The 15,759-nt window shown below is 33.2% G+C and overlaps 1 protein-coding gene across 2 annotated transcripts in view; it reads right to left on the bottom strand.

Moving 5' to 3' along the window:
* The window catches only part of MMRN1 (multimerin 1), a 58,373-nt gene extending 44,209 nt beyond the window's left edge, over positions 1-14,164 (bottom strand). The window contains exon 1 of one of the 2 annotated variants that reach the window (XM_019741076.3): positions 13,445-14,164. In XM_019741076.3, coding sequence (XP_019596635.3) covers positions 13,445-14,022 — 578 coding nt within the window. In that variant the 5' untranslated portion in view covers positions 14,023-14,164. The remainder of the gene's footprint in view (positions 1-13,444) is intronic. The other variant, XM_019741077.3, reaches the window with a different exon arrangement.
* Between the last annotated feature and the right edge of the window lie 1,595 nt (positions 14,165-15,759).

Raw genomic sequence — 15,759 nt, 5'->3', positions numbered from 1 at the left:
ACAGACAGTGCCGTGTGAGCTGGTGCATTGTTGTGATGCAAGAGTCATAAATTGTTAGCAAAAAGTTTAGGTCATCTAACTTTTTCACGCAGCATTTTCAGCACTTCCAAATAGTAAACTTGGTTAATTGTCCAGATGGTACAAATTCATAATGAATAATACCTCTGATATCAAAAAAATTTAGCAACATCGTTGCAACAAGTTCATGAACTTAACTGTCAGACCTCATATATATGGTAATATTATACTTAATAATGCATATATTTTGTATGTATCAAATATAGCACAATTTAAAATGTGATTAAGAATAACAAATAAATCCTGTCTTACAAAAAGATTCAGCAAACTTGCTGTTTTGATCTCTATGTCTTATCAATTAAACTATATTGTATGCATAATTTTCCTCAAGCCAGTTCCTAAAAACTTTGTTTATATCCAGCCATGTGTGCTTATTCTCTTCAACATATAAGGTAGCATAGGAATATGATTCAATCACACTCCAACAAAGTTGAGATACTTTAACAGCATCAAAGTCATTTGCCACAAAAATGTCATGATCAGACAAAACCAGCCTTTATTATAATACCTATTTTTAGATATTTTGCTGGAAGCCATCCAAAATGATAAAGATATTTAAAAATATTTCTTACCTCAAGAAAGTTTAAATTGAAAATATACATTAATGCTACAAATGAGTTGTAGGGAATGGAGGAAGAATTAAATGTTTACTATTAAATAAGTGCTGACACAGAAAACATTATTTGTAATTGTATAAAAGTAAATTATTAACCATAAATCCTATGAAATAAAAATAAATTATCTAACACAAATCAGTGACACCTAGTGACTGTAGAAGTCTGAAAAATTTTTGTCTTATGCTTAACATGTGACATAAATTACTTCTCTAATTCTTAAAAATATACAGTAGAATTTATAGACACTATTTAGGAAAAGAAGGAGCAGCCTCTTGCCTGGTTGCAAGACCAGTTATTTTATCATAAAATAGCCTATACCAAACTATACAAAGTCCTCAATAGCTATAGGTTGAATTAATTATTGGATTGTATCTGGGGTTTTTTCCTCCTTACTTTTCTATTTCTATGATTTTATTTTTCTATTGTGAATATGTATCTTGTTACATTTAATTTATATTCCTTCCTCTCATCTGTGACTGAGATTTTTTTTTCCTCCTGGAGGGGCAGAGATGACTTTCAGAATATAATATTAAAGGGAATGTTACATGACTGAAATCAAACCACTGCAAGTTCAAATTATTATGAGATGTATGCCTCTGAATCAGTAGAATGTAAGAAATCTATTCTGCTTAAAAATAAAAAAAATAATAATTAAAGCAAAAATCAACTTGAATGTTAAAGACCAAAGAGAAAATACATTTTTCCCCAGAGTAGAGCCACTGAGGTTAGTAATCATCTGCTTTGGAATATTTAGGCTTCTTAGGACCAAATGTTCTTCTACAAATAAAGCTGACTCAGTCATGCATCCTTCTAAGGCAGATAAACTGAGCACCATATAGCTTAGCAAAGCTCTTTTGAATAAGAAGTTTATAAATTCTGTTCCATAAAGATATGAAAAAAACACTTCGGCACATTTTGTTAAGGCATGGTGGTACTTGCAAAATTAATGTGAAACAAAGAACTGGCAAAAGCAAGAAATAAAAATAAGGAAGATTTGAAATTAAGAGGACTACATAAAGGAATATATTTTTTTTAAAGTTAATTAGATTTCTCAAGCAAATCCACTGATTATCCTAATTACAGGAATGACTAACTTCAATAGAAGCACAGTTAAATTCTACGTCACATGAATATTGGCTGAATCATTATGGAGGGTCAAATATGAGGCAGGAAAAGAAAAGTACCACCATCCCTACATATTCTGGGTTTTTTTGGGGGGAAAAGATAGCTAGCTAGCTAGATACATAGATATAGGTATTATTTGTGAAAATAAATCACAATGCCACCTGCAGAGATCTTTTAAAATCCTAAATAGTAAAACAATCTCATTACTGAAATAGTTGAGTAGGCCAAAAAGCAAATTATCAGATTGCTCATGGCCCAGCCGTCTTTGATCCAGTATAAATTGGAAGGACTATTCACAGCCAAAGAGCCCCTGGTGTGACTTCTAATTAGGTTTCTGCTATGATGAAATAAACTCGTGAAGGGTTGTTAAAAATATAAATATAATTTGAAAAACAAATTATATCCAAAAATATAAGTTTAAAAATAGAAAATTAAGCATGGTAAAATGGTGACGGGCAATATAAAGACAAATGTAATGATTCCAGGTGAGCATTTTGCTTAAATCTAAAAAATCCTCTGTACCTTTCCAGTCTGATTTGGTGGATGGAGAGCAATCACTTTGAAGTCTTTAGCTTTCCATGGGGTCGTAACCTTCCAAACAGCCGACTGCACTTGGGATTCTCTTTAAGGGCAATAACATTGTTGCTTTTGTGCAGCAACATATACTGAAAAAAGCTTATATTGATTCTTTGGATTTTCCAAGCTAATAGGTAAAAGGTTTGTTCCAGGGAAAAGCAGACATCTCTGGTTACTTAGAAACAGGAGCCTATCTTGCAGGACACACAAAATAGAAAGTAGAAAAATGATTCTGTTTTAACTTATACAATCTGAAGTCCTGTAGATAATGAACTAAGAGAAGAATAATAAATACACAACCTACTGTCCCTTTTGATTGAAACATTTTAGAAACTCAGTCTTGTAGGGAGTTAGAGAAAAGACTAAGTTTAAAAAGAAAATTTCATTAATTGGTCATTTGCCATTTGAAATGTACCTCGACCAAACCATGGCCCAATCATATACATTCTTATCCTGAACTTAGAGTGGACCGAAGCAACAAAGAATTTATTTAAATAATGACAAATATTTTCCTTAAGAAATAAAAGATAACAATCTAAGAATTTACATTGTTCATTTATACTAGTATACTAGTCTTTAGAACTCAGATTAATAAATTTTGCTATCCTATTGGTAAAAAACTGAATGTTGAAACATTTATATTGATAATCTGTGGCTTGAACTGACATAACAGCATGAAAATACCAGGTCCTGAAGATATTCATTTCAAATCAAGGTAAACGAACAAAATCTCCATCATACACTAGTCAATAGTATGTAATTTTCTTTTGGAAGTTGGAAAAGACTTTGTGTTTAGGAAGATTTTAAAAATGAAGGACATTAATGACTGTTTCCTGTCGTCCCCTTATTGGGATGAATTTAGAGATTCTCAGAGGATCAAGAGGAAAATGAAACAAAACAAGGCAGATATGGATATTTCTGAAAACTGACACATTCTCTAAGAAACAGTATTATCTGGTAACTCTCCTATCAGCCTCCCACACCTCACCTACCACCCACCCATCACTTGGAAAGTGTAAGATCTCAAATAACCATTTCTTTACCTTGTACCTAAAGGTGACTACAAATTACAAATCCAACAATACATACAAGTGTTAATGAACTCATAAGTAGTCAGGCAAGGGACTAAGCTTCCAGTGGAATTTAACTTAGAAAAATATTAATTAATCCTTCATAAAAGAATAACTCATTCATGTTGACACTAATTTATCTTATGAGGAACACTATTGTCTTAATTAGAAGACTACAGTTGCACGGAAATACATCTCAACAATAACCTACTTGAGCTAAGTGTGACCATTACTAATCACAAAATTATGAAATTACAGTATAGTGTACCATTAAATAATGAACCCCACAAGTGCATAGCCATTAAATCCTCATTAAATTCAATGATGATAGGTGAAATAAACATTCTAAATATATCATGTATTTTTTAATGCCAATTGTTTACGTCGTTTGTAAATCCAACCTGCTCATTTCTTTCTCAACTCTTTGAGAAGTTCAAAATATATGGTCAATTCCTTCTCTACCTCTTTTTATTCTTTGTATAAATTAGTAAAAAGTCATTTGTTTTAAGAGAAAAATACATTTTAAAGGCAACATTATCTCCTACCAAAACGTAGTTTTGCTGGTGTTAATAATTAGGGAGAGAATAATAATAATAATCAGGGAGGAAAACATTCAGATAAAGCCTCCTTAGGTTCAATATATCTCTGGTTCAATTACCAAGTTCCTGAGGATAAATACGTGTTCTAAGTTTGTAAAAAGAGAACAGATTTCAGATAGCACCACTAGTCAGGGTAAATGTTCTCCCTAGCACACTATGCTAATTTAAGAGTATTATCAAAATATCATGGATAACAGTAGCCAAAAGGTGGGAGTAACCCGTGTCCATCGACAGATGAATGGATAAACAAAATGTGATATATAGATCTATGTCTATCTATCTATCATCTATCTGTCATCTACTTATCTATCTATCCATCCATCCATGTATCATCATCTATTTATCCCTACAATGGAATATTATTCAGCTTTAAAAAGAAAGTGAATTCTGTTACATGCTATAACATGATGAATGAACTTTGAAGACATTATGTTAAGTGAAATAAATCAGCCACAAAGACAAATATTGTATGTTTCCACTTATATGAGGTACCTCGAGTAGTTGAATTTATTGAGTCAGAAAGTAGAAGGGTGGTTGCTAGGCACTGGAGGGAGGGAGGAATGGAAAGTTATTATTTAATGAGTATAAAGTTTTAGTTTGGGAAGACGAAAAAGTTTTGGAAATGAGTGGCGGTGATGGCTGCATAACACTGTAAAGTACTTACGTTGAACAGCCAGTGTGCCACAGAACCGCACACTTAAAAATGGTTAAAATGATAAATATTATATTACATATATCTTATCACAATAAAATAAATAGATACACACTAAAAAATTGTCATGGAAAGCTATAAATAATTATGCATGCCTCTTGCCAAAATCAGAGAATTGAAAAGAAAAAGGAGAAATAAATACAGGGGGAAAAAAAAGTAAAGATAGAAGGAACAAAATAGAGTAGAAAAGGGAAGAAGAAGGAAAAGGAAGAGAAGGGAAATGGGGGTTTCTCTCAACATACATTTTCTGCCTGACAGATTTAGAAAATCTGAAAGACTCCCTACAGAACAAGATTTTTTTATTCTTTTCTTTTATTCCACACGCAGGGAAAAACAGAGTGCATTTCTATGTCTGGAGTTTTTTGTTTGTTTTCTATTGTCGAATTAAGCACAAGGGGAAGAGCAAGGGTGGGGATAACTGCATTAGTGAAATTAACAAAGGAACTTTTTCCTTGACTAGAAACAAGTATGTAACATAGTTGTTGACTTGATGCTGGAGCCAGACTGCCTGCTTTTAGATCTTGATTCTTCAGCTTATTAGCCATTAGCTTGTCTGTTAAATGTGACTTCCTCATCTGTCTAATAAGCATAATAATATTACATACCACACAGGATTGTTGTGAGACTGATTTAATATAAATGTATGTAAAACACTTGCTACTGCTAATAATGATTAAATGATTCAGAGAGTTCAGTAGGATTTTTTATGAAGGTACTAGATATCTATATATCTTTCTCTACATTTATATATCTCCCAATTTTTTAAACTCATATGTAAGTAGCAACATGGCTCCTTTTTTGCTTCTTTAATGATCTGATAAATTCATCTTAACCATAATTGCTTATATATATCAGGTCAATAATAATTTCCAGAAAACCATTACAGAAGACTATCATCAACATTTATGTTCAATTCATATGATGAAGCTTACCTCTTAGAAGAATTATATTAAAATTGCCTCTATAGTCTTAAGAAGTTATGAACATAAATATTTCCAAAATGTTTTGAAAACTTTATTTTATAAGAGTCTTTATTGTTTCAATTAAACTCAAAAGGGAAGACCTTTATCAAAGTATTAATTTGAGAGATTAGAATTTACATGTAGTTCACCAGTCATAAATGATAAAGTAGTCCAAAAGAAACATACGCAATATGAAAGAAGAAATCGCAGAAACTGGAAGTATTCAGATTTAGTAAAAAAAAGTTTCTTGTTATGTAAATCAGACGTAAATAAAGCATTAGACTTTTTATATTTAGTTTTGGCTAATAGTCCAAAAGACAAATTCATCTTTGATACTACGTAATCTCCTTAGGAAAATGACTATTTTCAAACAAACAGGAATAATTTATGTTTGTGTTTCATTTTTATTGTAAGTATCTTGATATAGTCCATCCTTTTTCAAAATTGTACATAATACAGAGGGTGCCAAAAAATGTATACACATTTTAAGAAAGGAAAACTGTATTAAAATTGTAATAATATATACTGATAACAAAAGATGACTACAAGTCACTTTTGACTTCTGCGATTACAAGAGGTGCTCAAAGTGGTTACCATCAGTGTCCAGACACTTCTGATTATGGTGAATTACTGCTTGAGCAACGTTGACCAGTGTCTACTTGTATACATTTTTTTGCCCCCGCCCAGTGCCAAAAACAGAGGGAAGTATTAGTTTTATGAAAGAATCATGTATATAAATATTTGAAACAAATTTTGAAAGGCAATCATGCATAGATCAGATCCTGAGGAATTTCTGATACTTTAATTTTCTGGTTTAAGTTTTAAGGAGATATTCCTTTTTGTATATCAACTTTTGTAATTAAAGTCTTTTGTCAGGTATCATTAATTTGCCTTCCACAGTGAGCACAGTATGGTGAACTTAATTGAATTTTTGATGATAGATGACTGTACAGTGTCCCAGAATTACAAATTGTTGTGCATATACAATATTTTCAGCGTAAAATTTTGGGAAAATGAACTGAACGTGTTCCCATCCCAGGATATGCATCGAGTTTGCTTTTTGGACTCAACCTATTTTCCAAGTTTTAAAGAGGTACATTGAATTAGATATGTATATGTATAACATACATAATTTTTATAAGCGACAATTCTTAAAGTTACTTTAATATAACCTTTGTCATAAATTTGTTTTATTTTAGCTAACTTTAGTGTTTTGTTCCTTTTGCACACTGTGATTTTAACATATTCGGGGACAATGCAAATTGTTTCTATTCCAGTAGGTGTCAGGCTTTCCCAGTCTGCAGACCACAAAGCCTCGGGAAAGGCAGACTAACAGAAGCTGTGATGCTTAATTCTATACGTGACCCAATTGTTCCTGAAAACTGACTCTTTTAGCATTTCCCCCTAAATAATGAAATTTTACATAATATTTTATATTAAAAAACACAATGCAATATATAGATGATGTATTATAGAAATGTACACTTGAAACCTATATAATTTTACTAACCAATGTCACACCAATAAATTTAATAATAATAAAGAAAAAAGAACATATGGAAATACGAAAATTTATTGTTCAATAACCTGGACTACATAAGCACTCATTCAATTCTAGCATGTATAATGCAATATGCATTTATATATTTAGTAGTAATTTACTGAGTAGGAATATCAAAGGAACTTAATAAAAGGAAACAATGAAAAAATTGAGATACAGAATATACCTTACTTAGTATTAGTTTTCACTGGCAGTAATGCAGTAGATGCATTTATTTCCTAAGGAAATAAAAAAATATTATTTAATATAATGGTATAGTTCTCTTTAGAATTTTACAGCATGTAAGAATAATTCCCTTTGGATGCTATTAGGCCTGACAATAACTTTGCAAACTATACATGATACAGATTGAATGCTTGTGTCCCCCCCAAAACTTCATGCATTGAAATCAAAATGCCTAACAGGATAGTGTTAAGAAGTGGGAACTTTGGGAGATGATTAGATCATGAGGGCAGTGACCTCATGATGGGATTAGCACCTTTATAAAAGAGTCCCTAGAGATATTCTCACCCTTTCCACCATGTGAGGATAGAATGAAAACCCTGGAACTCGGGAAAGAGCCCTCATCCAAACCATGCTGGCAAACTGATCTCAGACTTCCAGCTTCCAGACCGGTGAGAAATAAATTTCTGTTGTGTGTAAGCCATCCAATCTGTGTTATTTTGTTACAATGACCTGAACAGCCTAAACCAACAGATAAATTTTATTGATCAGATTTTTCATATCTAGAATCTACTCATCATTCACAGAAACAGGCAGAAAAATGCATGTTATGATTGACAGCAGAATTAGCTTAATGGCTAGTTTTCATCATTTTAAAACATTAATTTTTAAAATGTGGTATTTAAATATTCTATTTGTAAGGAGTCTAATGAAAGACTTGTAAAACTTAACAATTTTAGACATTATATTAGAAGTCATAATTCATTTAAGTCACGTATTTGTACATAAAGCATGTTATGTAGCTTATAGAAAAAGAATAAATAAGTGAAATTCTGAAAGAAATCAAGTTATTAAACTCAGCACATAAAATATTCATGTTGTTTCAACTTTTATTTGCCTTCTAGCCCTTTTCATTAGCATTTTACTATATTTATGATCATTCTGTATACAAATAAAATAAAACAATAAACAAAAAAGTGGAAAACTCTCTAGGCTAACTCTGATTTTCGCACTCTCTCCTCCCTTTCATTAAAAAAAAAAAAATCTCCACAATAGGGAGTCCATATTTCTATATTTTCCATATTTCCAAAATGTATATCTCTAATCGATGTCTGTTTTGAACTCCAAATCCATTCAATAATCAGTCACTCCATACAGTTTTGCTGCGCTCTTTCTATGTGCTGGGCACTATGTATGCAGTGAATAGAATAGGAAATAAGGAGGGCACGGTTTTTATTTTCATTTTTAGATTTATGCATCCCTGAGGCTGAGAAATTTTTTTTTTAAATTATGTATCACTGTTTCGCATACTTCAAATGAAAACATAAATGAAATTGGTTAAAGTATTTCTAAGGGAATAGCAATAACTATTGTCTAATCAATGCAGACTAAAAGATACCATGAATTTCAAAATATATTCTTGATTTCAGAGATCTGTGTCTTAACATCTGTGGAATTTGGTATTTTGCTCACATGCTCAAAAGCAGTAGCTTTCCGTTACATCACCATGGTCCACAGGCTTGCTTAACATAACCCTGCCCATCTTTAAGATCTCATTTTCCATCATGTGCCAAGTTCACTTCATTTCCTCCAGCCACCTTGACCTTCTTTCTGGTACTGAACATGTCAAGTTAATATGCACCTCAAGGAAACTTCCTGTTTGCTCTTGCTAGAATGTTCTTCCTTTAGTATTTAGAATGAAGGACTCCTTCTCCTCATGAAATTTCAGCTTTAATGTCCCTCCTCAGAGACCTTCTCTGACTACTCATTGTAAAGTTACCATCCTTACACCCTTTTCTTCATAGCACTTATTTGATATTATAGGGTCTATTTATGTAGACAGTTGTATATTTTGTCTTTCCCCAATAGAATAAACATCTTAGCATTAGAATAAAAATGCTAAGAAATAATGATGTCATACTTTTCTTTCCTATCAGTACGTAATATAATATGTCACACTTGATGAATTCTTACATCCAATGAAACACATTAATCTGATGTAAAAGTTTAAACACCTTAAATACACAATGTTATATGTCAAACTTAATGAAAAGGTTTAAAAGATCTCTGCCTTGTGTGGAACATGGATTACAGGAGGCAAGAGTAGAAATGTAAACAAGATTGCTAGGAATAGGATGGTGTAGTGAAGATGGAGAGAAGCTGAGGGATCTGGAATATATTGGAGGGGTCACCAAGAAGACTTCTTGATAAATTAGATAAAGGCTGGAAGGGAGCCAAAAATGTCAGACATGTATCCCAGGTTTCTAGCTATGGAACCAGCCGTTTACGATGATGGTGAAGATTCAAGCACTTGTGCCTGGGGTTGAGGTTGTGGGAGAAGTTAAGTAGGCAGTAGGTGTGTATCGGTACCTCATTACACCTATTATCCTGTCAGGGAAGGCTTACTAACATAGGGCAGGCCATTCACCCTGTTATATACTCTCATAAGCTTAATTCAGAATATTTATTACCATTTTAATTCAACATCAGCATTTGTGGCTCCCCGTTTTTCCTCCCCATGCCCTTCCCACTGGTCTGTAGATTCCATGAGGGCAGGACAGGTGGGCATGTTTGTTCACTGTTTTAACCTCAGTATAAGGACAGTGCTGAGGATAGATTAGGTCCTCAGCCAATACGTGTTCAATGTATAATATAAATGCATTAATCCTAATTTCTTCTCTTTATCCTGCCTATTTCAAAGTGCTTGGTCACTGACCAACACCCACTCTGCCAGACAGGAAACCACAGCTCTGGTATAGCCAGGAGTTCCTGCAGTGCTAAGATGAGAGAAAGGACAAGATGAGACAAAAATATGCCAGGAAAAAAAACCACCCTCTGGAGATAAGTATATCTCGAATCAACCAGGTTTTATCATAGAGAAATAATGATTCTTTGGGAAGGATTCTTCTTATATTCTTATATTGATTCATAAACTTTACATTCAGTTTGTTAAATATTTATTGTGTACCTACTATAAGCCAGAGACCTTGCTTGCACGGAAAATATGTCCCTGTACTCAAGGAGATCACAAGTTCATTGTAACACTGCTGTAGTGCAGTGATAGACGTATTCAAAGAGAATTATATGAAGAGTTAGAAGGGCCACCTAACTTAGTCTGAGAAGGCTCCTGGAGGTTTTATTATTAGGTGTAAAGGAAGTAGGTGACGGGAAAAGAAGACCATCTAGCCATAGGGACAAGCAGGGAACAAAGGTAAGTTTAACAAACATCGTATTGTGGTCCAGAGAACTGCAAATTTTAATGGACTTCCAGTCACAGAAGATGAGGCTGGGGAGGCAGGCAGGAGCCAGATAAGGATGGCATTGCACTAACTGGGTAAGGGATCTGGACTTTCTTCTGGAGGCAAAGAATAGCTTCTATGGCTCATAAGTAGAGAAATAAACCAGTCGCTTGAGAAAACAGATTATACTTGGGAAAACAGATTATACTAAAGGAGTATAATGTAGGAGTTGAGAGCTATGTCTCTGAAGCCAGCCAGCCTGGATTGAATCTTTGCCCTGAGATATACTAGTTAAGTGACCTTAGTGAAGTTACTTAACCTCTCTGCAAAGAAGTAAAAACAGAATCGTCTTCATGGAGGTATGGTAATAATTAAATGATTGAAAAACATTAAAAACACATGTATTTATTTTTTTTTACTCAGAACAGTACCATAGTAGGAACAAATGCCATAAAGTGTTTCCTATTATTATTCAGTGAGAAAATAATAGTAAGAAAATATGAAGACCTCTTTGACCTTATCAAGGCTTCTTTACATCAGCATTGTGTCCGTAAAAGACAGACTTAAGTTTCCCTACCCCCATTGTTAATTGCATGGCCTAATGAGTACAAAGTCGTGGACTTCATGGAAAGGATTACCTAAAGAAAAACCTCAGGTTCTCCAGAACCTCAGGCTGTAGAATCTCTAAGTACAGTTGGTACTTTTCTCTAGAAAGAATTTATGATTGTTTTCATGGGAAAATCCATGGGATAAAGTTCTGTTCAGCAGGTTACACCCTCAATACTTTGTTTCCTCCTAATATGTATTAATTTTTTAAAAATCTAATTCAGATGTCAGTGCTTACTTTTTATATGACCTATCCTTGGGGAAGAAATTATTCTTATTTTAGAAATTTTCTGTATTCCCAGAGACTATTACAGTGTTAAATATACAATAGGTAATGTACTGGTATAAAGAATGATCAAACTAATAAGGGTTCCCTTCACAAGATTTAAATGAGGAGGACCTTAGATTAAACAGCTAGAATTTATTTAAAAACTAGTATTATTCAAATAATCAATTACTAGTTCTAATTATGAAATAACTATGCCACTTTTTATATGCTATATAAAATTTGTTATATCTTAATTTGAATTGTCTCCTTCTTTTGATTTTTTTCTTATTCTATTGAAAAATCTCCTGATGACAGCATCTCCAAAACTTTTTCAGTTATTTCCTGTTAGCTCCTAGGAGTTCTATATAATTGTTTTAAAAAATTAAGTTATAGAGTCTAACAAAATACGACTAATAGAAATGATCATGCAAGTGACTTTGAAAGGGCTCTCAATAAATGGCATTTGTTATTATTATTTAACAGACCACATTCTGTTGTCCATTAGCATGAGAAATTTTAATTTGTATCTGTTAAAATGTCTGTTACAGATAAGATCTACCCATCCCAAGTTGAACGTTTTGTAATATTTTTTACAGTAAATTGGGATTGTTCTAAATTCCACCAAGTTAGTGGTTTTGATTCAAATCAGATTTACTTATATATTTTAAAAATTCTATAACCTTTAAAATACAGAGAAAAACAGATTTGAATAACAACAAATACATAAATACAAATCTACTGATTTGTATTCTTCTCAGTAGCTCCTTAACTTTGTATCAACAAGAGCTTTAATACAATGCCTTTCACATAGCAGGTGTGAGCTGCTATTATTATCTTGAATTATGTTATATAGTTAGTAAGGTTTTAACTCAATTAAGTTCTCAAAGTATTATTTGGTGTTTTGAAATAATTTTATTATAGGTGAAAGGTATCTGAAAGTTTAGTTTTATAACATTAAACTTCTAGTATTCCAAATATACGGATAACTCTGAATATAAAATAAGTAAAATATTGACCTACATTTTTCAGGGGGTTTTTTCTTTTTCTCCTTTTGAAAGTTTTCTTTAATGATTCTCTTTGAAGCTTTGTCTTATTATTTACTTCAACAGTTCAAATTGAATTTTCTGTAATTTTAAATCAAAATCAATTTGAAAAATTGGCTTTTCTATTCATCATATTTATGACAATGGCATCACTCAATACAACAGTACTAGTAGCACAGAATTTGTTGTTCTGTAAGAAGCATGCCTCTGAGGACATTCTATTAATTTGAATCTTCCATGATAACTCTGCAAAGTTGGTATTTTTATTTGTACTCCTTATACTATATCTGTATTCTACATATGAGGCTCAGGGAGAAGAAATGACTGATAGTCACAGATCTAAGACAGTACTGGAGCCAAGATTCCAACTGAGCTCTGCTTGGTTTGATCTCGATAACTATACTTTCCACAGCACCAGGCTGTTTCAATTTTTAAATCTGTTCATATCCCAACCATATTGATATTTTTGTTCTTTCATGTTGTGGGTGTAGTTCTGAGCATAACCAACATACACTTGAGTAGAATTAACTAAACTAATAGTCACTGTGGTTTTGCATTCTTTGCTAGTAACTATCCCAAGTAAAAGCACCTGTATAAGTCATTCACAACGTCAATTAAAACAGAATCGCTGCATTTCATTTGTTCATCTTTTCTCCATTAGACAAGGTAACACTTAATTATCTTATCTAATTGAAATACAGCCTAATTTCACTTTGAACATGAAATCATTTCCTGGGGGTGAGATCCTTTAACTGTTAGCTTACAATCTTATAGATCTTACATGTAAGGGAGGGTGGGGCGGGGGCAGAGAAAACAAATTCCTTACTTTCCTCTAGTTGTTTCAAAGCTTGATTTTTGATAGTTGATTCTTTGGCTTTCACTGCTGTCACCTCTGCTGAGATATGTTTCCCGTGGGGATCGATTTTCCACGTGGCCAACTGAGTTTAGAGAAATCACTTGTTGATTCGACTTTCTGGCAAAGCTCTGAAGAAATTTCAGCGTGGAGTTGGAAAGGACCACCGACTCTGCTCTAGGACTGAACTTGATGCTAGATTTGGTCGGGAAGAGGAGAGCTTGAAACTTTAGCACCCCTTTTTCTGTCCTCTCTGTGGATGTGATGGTTGGGTTTCTCACACCCTCAGGAGATTGACTTGTCTCTGAGCGAAGCAGTGCTAACTTGAGAAGACTCTCTTCAGAGGTTCTTGCCTCAGGAGTTGTGGCTGTCTCAGCGGACATGATCTGCGTGGTTGACAGCATTTGGAGACTTTGTATTTTATTTAGAGGGACCAAAGCAGCGGTCATATTCTTGGAGTTTTCATCCTCGGATGTCTGTGTAGTGTTGCTCAGCCCAAAGCCCCCACTCCATATGCTAGAAAGCAGGAGAAATAGCCGTGCTCTCTTCATTTCAGTAGTTGGAAGCACGAAAGCTCAGATGAAATTGGGGATTAAGTTCTTCAGGGCTTTTCAACAGCTGCTTCCACACTGAATCTGCTAAGACAGAGCTTGCCAAAATGAGATGTGTAGAGGAAGCAGGTTTCTGTGTTTTGTAGTGGACTCAGGAAGTCTGATTTCCTGTTTCTGTAGGTTTTGTGTGATCTGTGACCTCTGGTAGGATGGATGTATGGAAGCAGTGAAGGGTCTCTGACGAAGCTAAGGGTAAATGGGAAAACACAGGCAATTATTATCAGGAAAACCCGTGAGAAAAGCATGAAGTAACTTTGCTTCCCTAGGTACACTCATCTTTCATATATTGCTGATTTTGAAGAGATACTTCACGTTGATTATAGGCTGAATCAAGGAGTTTAACATTTTGTTCTACTACACAGGAAATTGAGAAAAAAAATTGTGACACTTCTTTTCCACTGTGCCCCATCCAAAAGGCCACATTTTATTCAAGAGCTTATACACATGCACACACATAAACAAAAACTCATTTCCAGTATCTCTGCCCTTTCACACATCACAGTGTGAAATTATGATTTAAAAAAAGTATATTAAACTTGTTTTTATAAATACACTTCAGCTGTAGCATTACTTGAAGTCAATCTGGATCACAAATAATACAAAAGAAAAGCATAAATAATTAAATTATGCAGGTATACAAGGAATTCACTTTAAATTTTGTTCTTAGAACTTTTACCGGAACTAATTAATGGAATGAATAATAAGAATTTCACTTCTTCTGTTTTGTAATTCTGATATTCTAGTGGTTGGGGGTAATTAGTATTTTATCACTAAGGAATATATGAGGAAAAAGTGAAGTCACATGAAATACATTAAAATTGGATCATATAAAATATGTATGTATTTTTAAAAAGTATACTAGCTGTAGATAACAGAACTAAATCAATCAAACATTTTTCTATGGATGTTTATCTAATAGATAGTAGATATGCTTCATGAGATTATGATTTTACTATTCTAGCAAACCTCTGATTCTCAGACTTCTGTTAAGTTCTCTCATTTATAACAAATTCCATAGTAGACTCTTTGGACATATAAATAAAAAAATATGAGGAAATTCATTCATTCATTCATTCATTCATTCATTCATTCATTCATTCATATATTCTCCAAACCCTCAGTTGGCTTCAGCAAGGCACTTTCTTAGGTACTGAGATGAAAAAGGAAAGCAAGAATATCCTTGGCTTTCAATTTGCTTGCATTCTATTATGTTACCTACAAGCTAGATCCATCTATAATTAATCTTTCTGTTAACTTCTGTGCAAGGTATTAGGCTCTTGCTAAATATTCAGTAATGGGATGTTTGCTTTCAGAACTGCAAAACATAATACCTAGTACTTGTTTGGTTATGTATTATTGTAGACACGTACTTTTGTTCCTAATCCTGGATACAGGACACCAGGACTTGAAACCAGACCTTATTTTTCTCTTAATTACTACTTGGTCTTAGTACTTTTTTATCTCCTTAATCTTTGCCATTAATTTCTATAAGAGCATAGTTAACATATTAGAGAGTATATAATATAAGCTTATTTAAACTAAAAGACGTTAATCAGCAGCAACCCCATTGAATCTGATATGGTGTACAAAGCGTCTGCTTCTCAGATATATGCCATAGAACAATCCCACAAATCTCACGTTAGTAAAAGAGCAAAAAAAGTCCAGCACAGACAATCC

Source organism: Rhinolophus sinicus, chromosome 1 (genome assembly GCF_057876585.1).
Source record: "Rhinolophus sinicus isolate RSI-liver-muscle chromosome 1, RSI-T2T, whole genome shotgun sequence".
NCBI classification, from domain to species: domain Eukaryota; kingdom Metazoa; phylum Chordata; class Mammalia; order Chiroptera; family Rhinolophidae; genus Rhinolophus; species Rhinolophus sinicus.
The sequence above is the reverse complement of the archived record's forward strand: the minus strand, read 5'-3'. Positions and strand labels throughout refer to the sequence as shown.